The sequence below is a fragment of the Ranitomeya variabilis genome, chromosome 1, assembly GCF_051348905.1.
Source record: "Ranitomeya variabilis isolate aRanVar5 chromosome 1, aRanVar5.hap1, whole genome shotgun sequence".
NCBI classification, from domain to species: domain Eukaryota; kingdom Metazoa; phylum Chordata; class Amphibia; order Anura; family Dendrobatidae; genus Ranitomeya; species Ranitomeya variabilis.
The window spans coordinates 139392815-139410572 of NC_135232.1; the positions used below are offsets into that span (position 1 = coordinate 139392815).

Genomic DNA, 17758 nt, shown 5'->3' on the forward strand with positions numbered 1-17758 from the left:
GCCTCCCTGGCGATTTCACGGGGCACATTTTATAAGTGTTTATTTCAGCGTGTGAAAGGAGCATAACTAAAAGAGCCACCTTGTCCAAATGCAGCATTAGTGCTGCTCAAGGTGGCTCTTTTAGTTACAAACGCCTGGGGGGGGGGTGACGGGTTCCCTTTAAATCACCTTGTCTGATTAGGCAAGATTTATTTTGCAAATTATGGTGAAAAATAAGTATTTGGTCACCTAAAAACACGCAAGATTTCAGGCTCTCACAGAGCTATAACTTCTTTAAGAAGCTCCTCTGTCCTCCACTGATTACCTGTAGTAATGGCATCTGTTTGAACTTGTTAAAAGTGAAAAAAAAAAACCTGTCCACAACCTCAAACAGTCACACTCCAAACCCCACTATGGTGAAGACCAAAGAGCTGTTGAAGGACACCAGAAAGAAAATTGTAGCCGTGCACCAGGCTGGGAATACTGAATCTGCAATAGGCAAGCAGCTTGGTGTGATTAAATCAACTGTGGGAGCAATAGAAAATGGGAGACATACAAGACCACTGATAATCTCCCTCAATCTGGGGCTCCACGCAAGATCTCACCCTGTGGGGTCAAAATGATCACAAGAAGGGTGAGCAAAAATCCCAGAACCACACGGGTGGACCTAATGAATGACGTGCATAGAGCTGGGACCACCATAGCAAAGGCTACCATCAGTAACACACTACGACACCGGGGACTCAGATCCTGCAGTGCCAGACATATCATTCTGCTTAAGCCAGTACATGTCCTGGCCCGTCTGAAGTTTGCTAGAGAGCATTTGGATTATCCAGAAGAGTATTGGGAGAATATTATATGGTCTGATGAAACCAAAGTAGAACTGTTTGGTAGAAAGAAAACTTGTTGTATTTGGATGAGACAGAATGCTGAGTTGCATCCAAAGAACACCATACCTACTGTGAAGCATGGGAGTGGCAACATCATGCTTTGGGGCTGTTTCTCTGCATAGGGACCAGTACGACTGATCCATGTACATCAAAGACTGAATGAGGCCATGTATCGTGAGATTTTGAGTGCAAACCTTCCATCAGCAAGGTCATTGAAGATGAAATATGGATGGGTCTTTCAGCATGATAATGATCCCAAGCACAATGCCAGGGCAACAAAAGAGTGGCTTCATAAGAAGCATATGAAGGTCCTGGAGTGGCCTAGCCAGTCTCCAGATCTCAACCCCATAGAAAATCTTCGGAGGGAGTTGAAAGTCTGTGTCACCCAGCGACGGGCCCAAAACATCACTGCTCTAGAGGAGATCTGCATGGAGGAATGGTCCAACATACCACCAACAGTGTGTGCCAACCTTGTGAAGACTTACAGAAAACGTTTGAGCTCTGTCATTACCAACAAAGGATATATAACAAAATATTGAGGTGAACTTTTGTTAATGACTAGTGATGAGCGAGTGTGCTCGTTACTCGTTTTTTCCAAGCATGCTTGGGTGGTCTCCATGTATTTATGGCAAGCTCTGAGATTAGGTTTCAGTTGCCGCAGCTGCATGATTTGCCTCCGCTTGACAGCCTGAATGCATGTGGGGATTCCCTACCAAACAGGCAACCCCCACATGTATTCAGGCTGTCAAGCAGCTGTAAATCATGCAGCTGCGGGCGACTCAAACCTAATCTCCGAGCATGCTATAAATACTCGGAGACCACCCAATCATGCTCGGAAAGGCCAAGTAATCACTATTAATGACCAAATACTTATTTTCCACCATTATTTGCAAAATAAATCTTGCCAAATCAGACAAGGTGATTTTCTGGATTTGTTTTCTCATTTTGACTCTCATAGTTGTGGTCTACCTATGATGTCAATGACAGGCCTCTCTCATCTTTTTAAGTGGGAGAACTTGCACGATTGGTGGCTGACGAAATACTTTTTTCCCCACTATATACAGTATATATAACCACAGTGGATAAGATGTCTAATAAAGATCTAGTAAGATTCATGTGGTATTGTTAGAATTAGTCCATAGCTCATGGTTATTGACAGAGTGGCTGATAGTAAAACGTAAGAGGTAACACAAGTGAATTAAAGTATTTGATGTGTTTCGCACTTTCTTCATCAGGGGACATGCTTATGTAGGGAGAGACCTGGGGCTAGGAGAAGCCAGCCAGGATCTGCATAGAACTAGTCCCATCTCACCCTATTGTCCTTTCCAAACAATGTTTTTCTGAACCATCAGAACATTTCGGAGTAAAACACACCTGGCTACAATCACACACCCATTCTCAGATTCAATTTGCCTGTGGTTTAGGCGGCATGAATCTAATAACTGTTTCTCCTTAACTCCCGTAATCTAAGTCCAGCACCACAAAACCACCAGAACCATGTAAGCAGAATCACATTGTGAAATAGTAGATATATATAATGTGTGTGTGATCGGATACAGAAGCCTGATATTGTGCTTACGGTTTTGTAAGTCTCCAAAGGGAAATACTAGTCTATCACAATTCCAGTTGTTGCGCTTCTAATCCTGCAACTCAATCTACAGTGAACAAGAAGCTGATATCAAGCCCTTGGCAGCTCGAGTTAAAATTAAAAGGCATACTTAACTGTGGAGACTGTCAAGTGTGGAAATAATATTTGTCCAGCTGGACAGCTTTCTTTTGTAGTGTCTAAATGAATGTTGAGATTCTGTCTTCTTGAAAGCTCCGGTGTCAGGAATGTAATGTGGACTGTTTGTGGTTTGACAGGGATTATTAAAATCAGATGAAGTGAAGGGAAACGAATGTGAGAAGGCAAAATTGACAGTGACACTCTCCATTATTCGGAGCTAGGATCATGATGACTTTTTTGATATGAAGGCTTCTAAATGTTAGATTTCCTGTTAAGAATTGTTAACCAGCAAACAAAAGTCACATTTATTTTCCCGTTATGTTCTTTATGATTTCACAGATAAACTCCGTGCTAAATGATTATTTTCATATAGGGTTAGTCTTCCATTATTATATCTTAACATTAGGGCTTATTGTCTGGCTGCAAAGAAACAAGTGAAGCATGACGCAAACTGTATATTAAAAGGGTTTTCAGACCTCAGTTTGGTATTTCTTTCTTTTTTTTTTGAGTCCCGAAGCTGCCATAAGGCTCCAATATTGCTCCTCCACCCAACTACCTTTTTCCAAGTTTCTTGGTGTCCAAATTTCTATTTCCTTCCACTTTATCATCACATTTCCTTCTGTTTAATTCCTGGAAGGGCATTTTCTGTCTTCCACCATGATGCATAGCTGAAGGTAGTCATCTGACCGCCCTCTCTGGCCATCTTTACATTACCTTCTTTAGCAGAAGTGCTGGATCGCTGCCCCCATGCGGTTTTCTTCTTCCACTCCTCCTCATTTGGATTGCTATATGTCCCGATCACTTTATCTGCTCCTACAGTCTCAGCGGTCACTAGTCATGTGAGCTGGATTGATATCGGCTGGAGACACTCTGCATCTCCTGAACATGCTCTGTAAGCAAAGTTCAGCTTTCACTGCCTTGCGCAGAAGAAGCAGTTGGTCTTCAGCCTGTCGAGCCTATTAATCATACTGAGACGGAGGGAGGACCATATAGAGCTCAGTGGTTGGGACTTCAGTGGAAGTGGAAAAATCCAAAATATTGCTGGTTATGTGATAAATAGTGAAAACATTTTAGCCCACAATATATTATATAAGATTTATTAAAGGACCTCTATCACCATGTTTATCCCTCTCAATCTGAGGGCAGCATCCCATATGAACACAGACCATGATTCCAGCACTGTGTCACTCAATAGGCTTCTTGATGTAGTTTTGATTTAAAACATTTTATTTGCTGCAGCTCTGCTAGTCTTCTCAATGATGATCTCTGCCTCATGCTACCAATACCATTGATTGACAGCTTTCTCCTTAACAATGGTGCGGTTAGCCAGAGTTCATGAATATTGAGGACTTCATAGCTGGAGCTCATCATTGGCAGGACTAGAAAGTTTGGAGCAGATAAAACTGCATTTTATCAAACCCCAGTAATTGACGAAGCATTGTCAGGGTCTCTACCCCTACATCATGCTGCTCTCAGATTGGTCACAGATTTCTTTTAGCATGTCCCCAAATAATCCCTTCAATACCCACCCCTAAAACACATACATTTCAGCTTTTGCCCATGTGTTCTGTTCTCTGCTGCCTCCTATGCCATTGGTTTAGGCTACCTTCCCACTATGAGCTTTTGGTGAGTTTTTGATGCTATGTTTTAAACGGTTTTATGGTGTTTTGCACCAAAATCCAAGTCAATAATTATGTGAACATTCTACTTCTTTGTCTATAAGTCCAAAATTGAGGTATACAGGTATTTTTGGGTAATCTCTTTTCATCGGTCATCATAATATGAGAATGATGATGGACATCAGGATAAGAGCCTATTGTTTTTACTTGCACAATTTTATCAGAATCTAGAACATTTGCCACTATCCAATTAGGGACATGACATCTTATCTCTAATAGGCCCTTGTTAAAAGCTTTATTCTCATTTTTCCTTTCCTATCTGCAATGTCGTCTTCAAAGTGAACTTTCTAGCACAGTTCACAGTTTCACATAAATCACTTTAAAAGTAATTGATTTTTCTGATGAACTTGACAGTAGTTGAATAATTAGTGCTTTATTTAAAGCTTGCATATGTCAATCAAATACCTTAGATTACTTAAAAAGGAGATATTAACTCCTTCTGCCGCTTTTTATATCAGCAGTCAACTATGAATCAGTTGAGCATTCACAATTTCAGATAGATGAATTAATAAAATGTCAGGTTGGGTAATACTGATGAATTAATATTCGCTTTCTAAGTATTTCACATAGAACTATGGAATTTTGCATGTGGGTAGAGACTTTTTTTTTATATTGTCCATTTTAAGGTATTGAACCCAAAATAGGGTGTTAAATTATTTTGGGAGGTGGTAAGAGTAATTCCAATGATAGAGCTAAGAGGCAGTGATGATATTGCATTTATTGCAGTCACCAAAAGCAGTTAACAGCAGCCCGTATTCTGTGAATAAGGGAGACGCACAAGGGACTCTCTGTTTTTACCAGTAGTTACATTCTTTCACTCCACCATGCAGCCAATGTAGAATTTGTTTCCTCCTAACGTTCTCATTACTTACAACAGTCTCCCCCATTTAACCAATTCACAAACGTAGTCCTCTTCCCCTTCTAATGTCCCCACTAGTCACACCAGCCCCCAATTTATCAATAGACAGTGCAGTGTTCTCCCCACTTAACTTCGCCAGTAGTCATCCCCCGGTTTAACCATTAGACAATGCATTTCTCGTCCCCACACCAGTAACACTAGCCCCATACTTACTTTACCAATACACACTGCACTGCTCCCTTGACCCCCCAGTAATCAAAAGATCTCCCCAAATTTACCCAATAGACAATGCAGTATGATTTCCCTCCTAATGTCCCCAGTTTGTACAGCAGCCCCCCATTTACCCAATAGATAATGTAGTCTGCCTTCCCTCTTATCGCTATGATCAGTAGTCACAGTAGCCCAGCTCCTAACTTCTTCATAGTAGTTACAGCTTTTCCTTCTCTTCTACTAATGATCACGGCCGTAGACGAATTCTTCATCGACCTCATATTAGCGTAAGGCATCCCCCTCCCACTTGGTGCCGGAGACTCCCCCCACACATCATGTGTTCACCTCCACACCCTTATGTGGTTAGTCCTGTGCAGACAGGTAGCAACATAAGTTATCTTTATAACCTAATACTGTCATGTAGACCTAAGCAAATGTAGCAGGTTTTGTATCAAAATTCTCCCCACAAAGTTTTTGGATTTAAAAAAAATCATGCAACTAAATAGTGGAACAATGTTTTTCCGCTATTCGTCTAGTTTTAGGATTCCCTAATAGTAAAGAAGCAAGCTTGGGAACCAGCCTACATGACCCTTATACGGTTGCAAGAAGCCCTGTTTGTAACTTTGCATCCTCTCATTTTCCCATTTTGTGGCACACACAGTGTCTATAGCTCAGGACACAGCTGCACGGAGCCCTCTTTTCATTAAATATAGACCTTTTGGCGGGTTATGCGTGCAGGAAGGTATATTCAAAGAGTGAAATAAAATGGACAGATTTTACTTCCCGGAGAAATGTAAAAGCCAAGTTCATCGCAGTCTTTTCTTTCTGTACGCTCTTCTGTGCTGGTCATGACCTCACTGATTTCAATCGACTTTTTTTTCTTTTTGGCAAATGCTTGTAATAGTGTAGACCACTGTATCCTGTGAGTCACTGGCTTTGTAGAGGAAGTGAGGTATGTGTTACTGCGCATGCAGCGGTCAGTGATGTGAAACCGGAATGTTTTTGTGTTTCCAGCACACTAGGTGCTGAATGGCCATCTACAGAGTTCAATGGGCTGGTTTTATGTGAGCACCCGCAGTGCCCTTTCCCTGCAGGACCTGCAAGTGCTTGAGGACCTGCAGTGAGGTCACGATCACGTGACCAGTACATGTGATATATACCTGGACCTGTGGTTTATTCTGTGTGTGTCTTGGGAGAGGAAGCACTCCCATGTAGCTCTAAGGAGGAGCTGAGGACAGTGTGTTGTGTCTGCGGGTTGAAACATGCAGAGAAAGGACTGCCTTGGTCTATGCGGACTTTAATAAACCAGCAGGTGTTTTACCACCAAAGTGTTCCTGCGTCTACTTGAGGAAGCAGCTAAGCGTGGCAACTAGTGATGAGCGAGTATGCTCGTTACTCGAGTTTCTCCGAGCTTGCTCGGGTGGACTCCGAGTGGCAACCCCTCACATCTGCTATAGTAGTCCACCCCGCAAACATCCATTAGAATTTAATTAAAAAAAACAATTTAGTCTAGGTTCAAAATGCCATGATAAATTTTGTTCTTCTTTTCCATCATAGGAACAGAAAAATGTAATTCATAGCTTTAATGGATCAGTCCTAAACCCCCCCCTATACCCCTATACATACGCACAAGACGTCTGTCGCACGAGTAGGGTGTATGTTGGGATGGGGCTAGCGGACTCATCAGCTCTGTTCAAATGTCTGTCTTAGTTAATACAGGTGCTGCTCACAAAATTAGAATATCTAAGAAAAATTAATTTATTTCAGTTCTTCAATACAAAATATGAAACTCCTATATTATATAGAGTCATTACATACAGTGACCTGTTTCAAGAGTTTATTTCTGTTAATGTTGATGATTATGGCTTACAGCCAATGAAAACCCCAAAAATAGTAATTAGTAATCATCGTTTCTCAGAACTCTGCATTGTGTTATTCATCTATTATTCCTCCTGGATGGAAATGTTTGAATAATTCTACACCAGGCATTACCATCCGTGGAGCCAGAATGGTGTGAGCCTACATAGTCTCTCACTGTCAACACCGATAGGACAAGGTTAGGCTTTGTAGGGACACACCTTATTGGAAAGAGCAATGGTAACTCCCAATTGTCCATTTAGTCATACATTTAGATGAGGATTAATTTTATATTTATACTCCGGCTATCATTTGGGGCTTGCGGTCACAATTTTGGAATAAGATTACCTTCTAAAGAGCAGTCAATGATAATGCTGCACCATGCCTGATGTTTTTCCGTTCTTCATAATTTTTATAATTTTTTCATTCTTTATTTCATTTCTTAGATGGCAAGATGGCAGTGGCTCTGAGTTCTCAAATTGTCCAGATAACTGGTTTTAGCGATACGGAGAGCGAAACCCTGACCCGGCTACTCAGCGAGCTGCCTTGTATTTTTATAGATTCTGAGGTGAGATAATTATTGTGTCAGTATTTTGTATCTATCTATATCAGGGGTGCACAACTTGCTGTCTGAGAGCCACATGTGACCTCCATGCCATTTTGTGATTATACAGTAGTTTTCATGTCAGAGCGAAGAAGAGTAGCAAAATTACAAAAATCCAGCTCACCTCTTCTATATGACTGAGATCCTCGGCATGGGGGATGTATCCTCGTTGTATACATCCAATAGAAAAACTCCTCCAGCCAAAAATTCATGTGAAAAATAGAGCTTTGTTGCAGTGAGGTTAGAAAATTATGACTTCAGAGTGCAATCATTGGGAGCTCATGACATCACTGCCATGGGCCCAAGTCATGTTCATCCCGATGTCAGCTGATGGCCTGTGATTGGTCAAGCAGAGCGTATTGCCACGCACAGACCAGGTGGGTCTGTGCTCCGCAATACACTTCAACTGGATGTGCGTCCAAGGGTGTACATCCAGCTGAAGTATTTGCTGGCGTCAGCGGGCTCCTCACTCACTGGGCCCGGTCGCAGTGACCACTGTGACTGTGGTAGTTACGCCCCTGTCAAAGTCTATGTTTTGTGGGAATACATTGTTTTAGGGTACGTTCACACAGGACTTTTTTGCTGCTTTTTTTTGCTGCTTTTTTTAATGCTAATATAGGTGCGTTTTTTTGGTGCGTTTTTGGTGCGTTTTTTGGGTACGTTCACACAGGACTTTTTTGCTGCAGATTTTTGCTGCAGATTTTTGCTGCTTTTTTTATGCCAACTTTCAGCTGCTAGGACACCTCACAATGGCTCTTCACACCTTACTACCAGGAACTCCCTCACAATAGATCACAATCAGGACACCTCACAATGGCTCTTCACACCTCACAATGGCTCACAATGGCTCTTCACACCTCACTACCAGGAACTCCCTCACAATAGATCACAAACAGGACACCTCACAATGGCTCTTTACACCTCACAATGGCTCTTCACACCTCACTAACCACACCCCTAAGCTCTTGGCTGTGAGATCCCTTCCTGCTGGCCATGATTTTCTGCACAAAAAACGCAGCAAATAATGCTACATGCGTTTTTTAAGCGTTTTTGCAGCGTTTTTTTCATCACCCATTCAAGTCAATGGGTGAAAAAACGCTGCAAAAACGCAGCAAAAACGCTGAAAGAAGTGACATGCCCTATGTCCAAAAAAAGCAGCAAAGCAGAAAAAACTGATCAAACAAAAAACCAACGTGTGTGCATGAGATTTCTGAAATCTCATAGGCTTTACTGGTACTGTAAAAAGCAGCTGAAAATTAGCATAAAAAAAAGCAGCAAAAAAAAGCAGCAAAAAAGTCCTGTGTGAACGTACCCTAAGGGTACGTTCACACAGGACTTTTTTGCTGCTTTTTTTTGCTGCTTTTTTTTATGCTAATTTAGGTGCGTTTTTTTGGTGCGTTTTTGGTGCGTTTTTTGGGTATGTTCACACAGGACTTTTTTGCTGCAGATTTTTGCTGCAGATTTTTGCTGCTTTTTTTTATGCCAATTTTCAGCTGCTAGGACACCTCATAATGGCTCTTTACACCTTACTACCAGGAACTCCCTCACAATAGATCACAATCAGGACACCTCACAATGGCTCTTCACACCTCACAATGGCTCACAATGGCTCTTCACACCTCACTACCAGGAACTCCCTCACAATAGATCACAATCAGGACACCTCACAATGGCTCTTCACACCTGACAATGGCTCACAATGGCTCTTCACACCTCACTACCAGGAACTCCCTCACAATAGATCACAATCAGGACACCTCACAATGGCTCTTCACACCTCACAATGGCTCACAATGGCTCTTCACACCTCACTAACCACACCCCTAAGCTCTTGGCTGTGAGATCCCTTCCTGCTGGCCATGATTTTCTGCACAAAAAAAGCAGCAAATAATGCTACATGCGTTTTTTCAGCGTTTTTGCAGCGTTTTTTTCATCACCCATTCAAGTCAATGGGTGAAAAAACGCTGCAAAAACGCTGAAAGAAGTGACATGCCCTATGTCCAAAAAAAGCAGCAAAGCAGAAAAAACTGATCAAACAAAAAACCAACGTGTGTGCATGAGATTTCTGAAATCTCATAGGCTTTACTGGTACTGTAAAAAGCAGCTGAAAATTAGCATAAAAAAAAGCAGCAAAAAAAAGCAGCAAAAAAGTCCTGTGTGAACGTACCCTTATGTTGGGTTATGTAAATGAGTATGATATGGTTATAAAATTAACATTTACTTTTCTTCATTTTTTTCCCTTTTCCCAATTCAGCCATTGCACAATTGTTTTTAACAACGAGTTATTGAGGAAGCTGTTTTTTTTTACTTGAAATTTAATTCTGTATTCAGCCAATCAATATACAGCGGGAAGTTAATTAATCTGCCAATACTTGTAATGATAAAGTTAAAATGAAGCTGTCAGGATGACTTGACTAGGGAAAGTAGTGGTATGGCTGTATAGATCCTAGAATAGTGATGGCGAACCTTTTAGAGACCGAGTGCCCAAACTGCAATCCAAAACCCACTTATTTATCGCAAAGTGCCAACATGGCAAGTTAACCTGAATACTGAGGTTTTAGATTAAAAAAACAACTTGTACAAAAGCGCGATATAGAGTGTATAGCAAAGAGCTTGTAAGCGCTGCACTCCAAGCCTAAGACACTGGCCACCGATTGCAGTGGTGGTCTGTTCTTGAGAATGGAGAGGATTTTGAATCAAAAGTAAAATTGCAAAGTTGTTTGTTTTTACAACCTCTTTGCAATTGTAAGGGTACCGTCACACAGTGCCATTTTGATCGCTACGACGGCACGATCCGTGACGTCGCAGCGATCGTATGATTATCGCTCCAGCGTCGTAGACTGCGGTCACACGTTGCAATCACGGCGCTGGAGCGATGCCGAAGTCCCCGGGTAACCAGGGTAAACATCAGGTTACTAAGCGCAGGGCCAAACAGTACATACTTACATTCCGGTGTCTGTCCTCCGGCGTTCTGCTTCTCTGCACTGTGTAAGCAGCAGAGCCAGAAAGCACAGCGGTGACGTCAGACGTCACCGCTGTGCTCGCTTTCTGGCCGGCCGGCGCTCACAGTGCAGAGAAGCTGAGACGCCGGAGGACAGACACCGGAATGTGAGTATGTACTGTTTGTTTTTTTTACGTTTACGCTGGTAACCAGGGTAAACATCGGGTTACTAAGCGCGGCCCTGCGCTTAGTTACCCGATGTTTACCCTGGTTACAAGCGAACACATCGCTGGATCGCTGTCACACACAACGATCCAGCGGTCAGCGGGTGATCAAGCGACGAAAGAAAGTTCCAAACGATCTGCTACGACGTACGATTCTCAGCAGGATCCCTGATCGCTGCTGCGTGTCAGACACTGCGATATCGTAACGATATCGCTAGAACGTCACGAATCGTACCGTCGTAGCGATCAAAATGGCACTGTGTGACAGTACCCTAACCCCTGATCATGATAAGAATAACCCTTTCAGCAAGCACTATAGCTTGCCGGATAAGCCCTGACCCGATCAAATTCGCTCAACTCTAGTTACGACCACTCATGTAGTGACAGTTAGTTGTTAGTGGTTGTAACTATTAATATCTAAGCTACTATAGTGCCCTGCACATGGGGTAAGCGACATCGGAAGAACTATACCACATTTCTAATTGGAGGTGTTTGCTAATCTTATTAATATTAGACTTACTTCATATAGGGATAGGATCTTGGAGATTGTAATACCCCTTTAATGTCGCAGAGGTGCTCATTTTCTACCTTCACTCCATTCCTAGTCTTTAGTACAGCCAGAATCTCAGGATTACCGTATATAGTCAGACTCTCTGCAATTGGAAAGCTATCAGCTATCCTACAAATAGGTCATAACTTAATATTTTGAGAATAACATTTTAAAAACAGACTGGTTAAACTACCAGGCCAACTGCTCCTGCACATGGCTATATTACATCTACATACATTCGCTGTTTATTCACTGACGGGAGCTATACCAAATACATTCCTGGGAAGTCAGGAAAAGCTTTCGTCGTCTCACAAGATGAGATCAGCTCCTAATTGTAGACACTAAATATGCAGCTAGTACATGGTGATATAGTGTGTAAGGGTCTAGTTCACACTTTTCATTTTTATATGGTTTTGTAGGCACAACCTAGCATGACTTAAAGGGGTTGTCTGGCTTTGGGGTACACGTCTGTAGTGACTCTGTGTGACTGCAAACTTGTGAATTCTCACAGTGTGCATTGTGAGGATTTGACCTTGCAGGGAGTGGAGGTCATAAAACCACAAGAATGCAGTGTTAATACTGTCCGTCACATTCCGACTAGACTTGTCCTACCTCGCTCGATTCACTTGTATTAAGCGAGGCTGTGCACGTCTTGTTGGCATGTGACTGCATGTATACAATGTGCATACGCACCCGCCCATCACCAGAGAATCCTCACAGCACACAGTGTGCACATAGTGACTGTAGACGTGTATCTCAAGGCCAGACAACCTTTTGATTACAAACTATAGTATGTTTTATGCTGCTAATTTGATCTTTATGCTCTAAAATCATCTAGAAAAATACATATATGAACAGGATATAGCCATTAGAATTTTTTTTCTACCTTGCTTTTCAGAAGTTTGAAAACTGTACACACCTGATTGCAAAAAGACCAAGTAGAAGTGAAAAGTGGCTAGCAGCTTGTGCAGCAGGTCAGTCCTATCTCAGTTCTTCCAGCACCTGGCTACTTCAGTATGAATGGCTCTTGTCAAATACTATAAAAAGTAATGTATGACCATAGATATCTGTGATCAACCTAAAGTGGGTGAAGGAAAGCATGGTGGAACTGTCCTCGCCACCCACAACATGCTAATATCAGCATGAAGTTTCTCGATTGAGATGCTCTTTCACTTACCATGTTCTGCTTTATCAGCATTCTGCTGCACTATAGGTGTTGGAACTTCCTTTCCGTCACTCCACTGCATGCTGTGCACCTACCATTGTCCAATGGCTTTTCTGCCCCTAGCTAACAGCCCACCTCTCTATTATGTCTGTGTGGCAGTCAGGAGAGCAAGTTTAGGGAGACAAAGACCAGCGTCACCTTCTATATTCGGTCTCCTCCTCCTTGCTGTCAGAGATAGGTTACGCTTGGCGACATGCATAGAGGAAGTTACACAGTATGGAGACCCCTAGTGGCTTTACTTTTGAGTGATTTTTTTTTGGGGGGGATGGCGGGGGGTAAATAATATTGGATGTACCTGGTACAGTATAGCATAGCAGTCACCGGACCCCTGAGGCCAGTCATAAGCCTGAGCGATCAGGGGTCTGCAGTACCAGATCTCCTTGCTACCTGTTCAGCAGCCGACCACAGGAATGGCCTGCGTTGGATCCACGGGGGCTGCAGCTGGTGAACAAACATACTTTTATTATGTTCTAGATACTCTTGCAGTTTGGAACATTTTTTTTATGTCAGCCAATTATTTTAATCCCTCGAGTTTATGTTTTAATCCTATTATTTGCCACATATCCTATAATAGCCTATTCCAGGGACCGTGCACCATTTTAGTTGATGCTTTATTTTAGAACTAAAATAGAAATAAAAAAGCAATAAAAATGCTTCCTGCACTCAGTGAACTTATGTGTCCGGCCTACCCTGCCCATACAGAGGGAATGATGGCCTTCACGGTATGAATTTGTGTAATAGGATAGTTGCTCTAGTTGCCTCCTCGGACCTATAATGCCCAAATTAAAGGGGTTGTGTGGCCTTTTGATAAGTCTGAAGTCATTTTGTAACTGCAGAATCCTCACAATGCGCACACTGCACACTGTCAGGATTCTTCAGTGTCTGCGGCGAGACCGGATGGTCATGTGACTGCAAGTATATGATTTGCACACTTCCGGCCGCTAGATGTGCTCCCACACACTTGTATTGATCGAGGCCGAGTTTGTCTAGTTGGAGTGTGGCTGGGAATATGCTAATCACAGAGTGCAGTGACATGACTGCCTGCTCTCACTGCAGACACTGAAGAATCCTGACAGCGTGGGGTGTGCGTGCAGTGAGAATTCAGAAGTCTGCAGTCATATAGCGGAACTGCAGACGTTTAGTAAAATAATGAACAACCCCTTTAAGGTTGTTCAACTTGCACTTTCTATTAGGAAACTGCATATACGGCATTGATATAATGTATAAATGTTTTCATCATTGTAGCCTGTGTCATATTGCTCTAATAGTGAAGCAGGAGTATGGACCGGGTGGGCTCCCTGCAGTGCAGTTTCTTTTGCTGCACTTTTTGCTAGGACCCATAAATTTGCTATCTACCAATTCAATATCTTATTCTCAGGAATTATGTCAATTTTATTTCTTTTTTTTAGTTTTTTAAAATTATTATTTATATTCTTTTTAATTTGTTGTATATGTAAGATCCAAACCCAAATCAATAAGGATATTAGAGGCCCATGTTCCGTAATTGCCTGAAAGAGGGTAAGATTTAATTGGTGTTCTGATCATCCTTTTTTTATTAACTATTTGTACCCACTATTTTTTTTTTTTTCTTTTCTTGGCTCACAATTCATTTACTTTCCAGGAAAGTGGGTACTGACTAAAGAGTACGTAATTAACAGTGCAGAAAGCGGCAGATGGCTTGATGAGACGACTTTCGAATGGGGATATAAAATGGAAAACGACGCCCATTATTCACCTCAGATGCAATCTGCACCAAAAAGATGGCGCGAACACCTGACACACACTGGTGCTCTGGGGGCTTTCAGCAGATGGAAAGTGACCCTTCTGATTGAGAAAGCCGATAAAGAAAGGGAGGCTTTTTTAAGGTAGGATATAATGCCTCTTTCTTAAAACCAGAAGATAAAAGATCTCATAAAGTGGCCGTCACTACTATCGTTCAAGGTTTTTGGCTTTTTTTTTTAGTCAGCAAATTCTGCATAAAAGTTTTGACAGTTTACAAATCATGTACATCATGGCATATTCCATTAATAGGAGAAAGCGACAGAGGGAAAACAGGAAACTGCTGGCTTGTGCTTCCACTTAAAAAATAAAATTATTATTATCTACTATATAATTGTCTAAGGGTCACTTCCGTCTGTCCTTCTGTCTGTAATGGTTATTCGTTCGCTGATTGGTCTCGCCAGCTGCCTGTCATGGCTGCCGCTACCAATCAGCGACGCGCACAGTCCGGAAGAAAATGGCCGCTCCTTACTCCCCGCACTCACTGCCTGGCGCCCGCATACACCCCTCCGCTCACACAGGGTTAATGCCGGCGGTAACGGACCGCGTTATGCTGCGGGTAATGCACTCTGTTACCGCTGCTATTAACTCTATGTGACCAAGTTTTTTACTATTGACGCAGCCGACAAGGACCTGCCGTGATGTCACGGTCATGTGACCGCGACATGGTCACGTGACCGCGACTTCATCACACCCTGGGACCGGAAGATGCCGCCTGCACCCCACACAGGCGACAGTGCTACAACGCGCTTGCGGAAGGTGAGTATATGTTTATTTTTTATTTTTTTAACCTGTGTCATACGTGGCTGGGCAATATACTACGTGGCTGGGCAATATATTACATAGGCTGTGCAATATACTACGTGGCTCTGTGCTGTATACTACATCACTGGGCAATATACTACATCACTGGGCAATATACTACGTCACTGGGCAATATACTATGTGGCTCTGCTAGAAAAAGTTACAAAAGAACAACCCAAAGAAAATTGTGAAAAGCTATATATAATTAATCATATATATAAAATGACATTTAGCTCACCCGGGTGTCTTTTGAAAAAAGAAAAAAAGTGGAAACCACTTAGACCAAGAACCAAAACCAAACACCAAAGCAACGGATGCACCGAGAAGACCAAATTGGATCAATCATATTCCTTTATTAATATAATATTTAGCAGCGATACAAAATATTTAATATTAAAATAAAAATTACAATATCTCATACAACAAAAAGTGTGCAGTACGGACGGCATATAACAGTAAATATACGGATACCCACATGCACACTGGAATCACATATGTCTCTGTGCAAGGTAAATATTCCCCCCCATATAGGGGTATATTAATTCACTAGGAGATAAGTAAAACAAAGTGAAATATAGTAAAAACTCCAAGATTTTGTGCAATATCTGCAAAAAGTGCTTTAAAGTGCAATGAAAAGAGAAGTTATTATTGGATATCAGGGTTTTATCAGACCCTGCACAGTGCTGAAAAAGTATACAAAGTGCTAAGTGCTGAACATAAAAAATATAAAAAATCCCAGGAACCAATATATATAGTAGATATTACCTTGGGGTACCGTTCCGTCCTGAATACACACACACACCCTTATGTTATGTGGCTCTGCTGTATACTACGTCACTGGGCAATATACTACGTCACTGGGCAATATACTACGTGGCTGGGCAATATACTACGTGGCTGGGCAATATACTACGTGGCTGGGCAATATACGTGGCTGGGCAATATACTATGTGGCTCTGCTGTATACTACGTCACTGGGCAACATGCTACGTCACTGGGCAATATACTACGTCACTGGGCAATATACTATGTGGCTCTGCTGTATACTACGTGGCTGGGCAATATACTACGTGGCTGGGCAATATACTACGTGACGGCAATATACTACGTGGCTGGGCAATATACTACGTGGCTGGGCAATATACCACTCGTGGTTAGTGGTTGGGTGAAGCCATTTATTGTCAAACTACTGAGAGTCCTGACAGGGTGAAGCGTTGCAATATATTAGTATTGCAGTGTAATGTGCCAGGGAAGGGTCACATGTAAGAAAAAGTTTAAATGTTTTTTAAAAATATTTAAAAAAAATCTAGAGTATAAAATAGTTTTATGTGACTTTTCAAAATAAGTATGTGGAATACGCCAACCACACTCCCTTTGCCACACCTTCACTTCTTTTACATGCTCCTGATGCCCCAAATTCGTCCTAATTCTTTATATTAAATATAGACTTGACTAACCCCCCCTTGGGTGCCTTTTCCCCCTCCTTTACCCTCTACTCCTTCTCGTCAGTTATGTTAAACCCTCCCCTTGTACTCCACCCATCTAAATGTTTGTTTTCTTTTTGATCACTGCAATGTACCTGTTTGTTATTTGTATAATTCTTTAATAAAAATCTATTTTTGAAAAAAAAAAAAACAGCATCAGCATAGAGTACATTATCCAGCAGTACTGAGCAGTGTAGATGTGAATCCAGTGTTGGGGCGAGATATAAAACAGGAAAATCAGCAGCGCCAGTTGTGTGTGTATATGTTGTCTCACTCTCTGCATTTCCCTCCTACTCCTCCTCTCCTATCCATAGACTTCAATAAGCAGCTGTAATCTAGTACCTTAGTCAGCTGGCGAGCTGTCAAACTTTTTTTTTTGTCCAAGAATGATTTTACCAGCTTTGTTTGTATTCTCATTATAATTTATAATGAAGTTACGGTACTAATATTTTGTTCCATCTTTAATTTATGCAAAGTTACCGCAGTTAAAACTACAATGGCAATTTAAAATCATCCCCTTCTTCCATTTCCATTTATTAAATGAAAATCTAAAAAAAATTGAAAAAATATAATTGAGGATCTCTGCAATCTAAAAGTTTGAATTATTGTACACAATACTTATCCCGTATTTTAAAATGCCACTAAAAAAAGCAAAATATTGTATATATCACAAATGAGACCAATAAAAACAAAAGCTTTTCACACAAATCGCAGGTCCTCAAATGGCTTCATCAATGAAGGAAAAAAACCTATGGCCCTCAGAATATAGAAACATAAAACAAACTATGCAAATGTAGTATCACTGTTAATATACCGGCCCACAGAATAAAGTTAATATGTCGCTGTTACTGCAAATTGGATGGTGTCAAATGAAACCTAAAAAACAATGTCAGAATTGCTGTTTCTTTTTTTTTCACTACATTCCACAACTCTTTTTTTTCTGTTCA

General features: G+C 41.6%; 1 protein-coding gene across 1 annotated transcript in view; it reads left to right on the forward strand.

The window, feature by feature from the left end:
• The window catches only part of SLF1 (SMC5/6 complex localization factor 1), a 178205-nt gene that overhangs the window by 15659 nt on the left and 144788 nt on the right, over nucleotides 1-17758 (forward strand). Inside the window, exons 2-4 of the mRNA XM_077289233.1 lie at nucleotides 7647-7768; nucleotides 12418-12493; nucleotides 14366-14609. Coding sequence (XP_077145348.1) covers nucleotides 7655-7768; nucleotides 12418-12493; nucleotides 14366-14609 — 434 coding nt within the window. The 5' untranslated portion in view covers nucleotides 7647-7654. The remainder of the gene's footprint in view (nucleotides 1-7646; nucleotides 7769-12417; nucleotides 12494-14365; nucleotides 14610-17758) is intronic.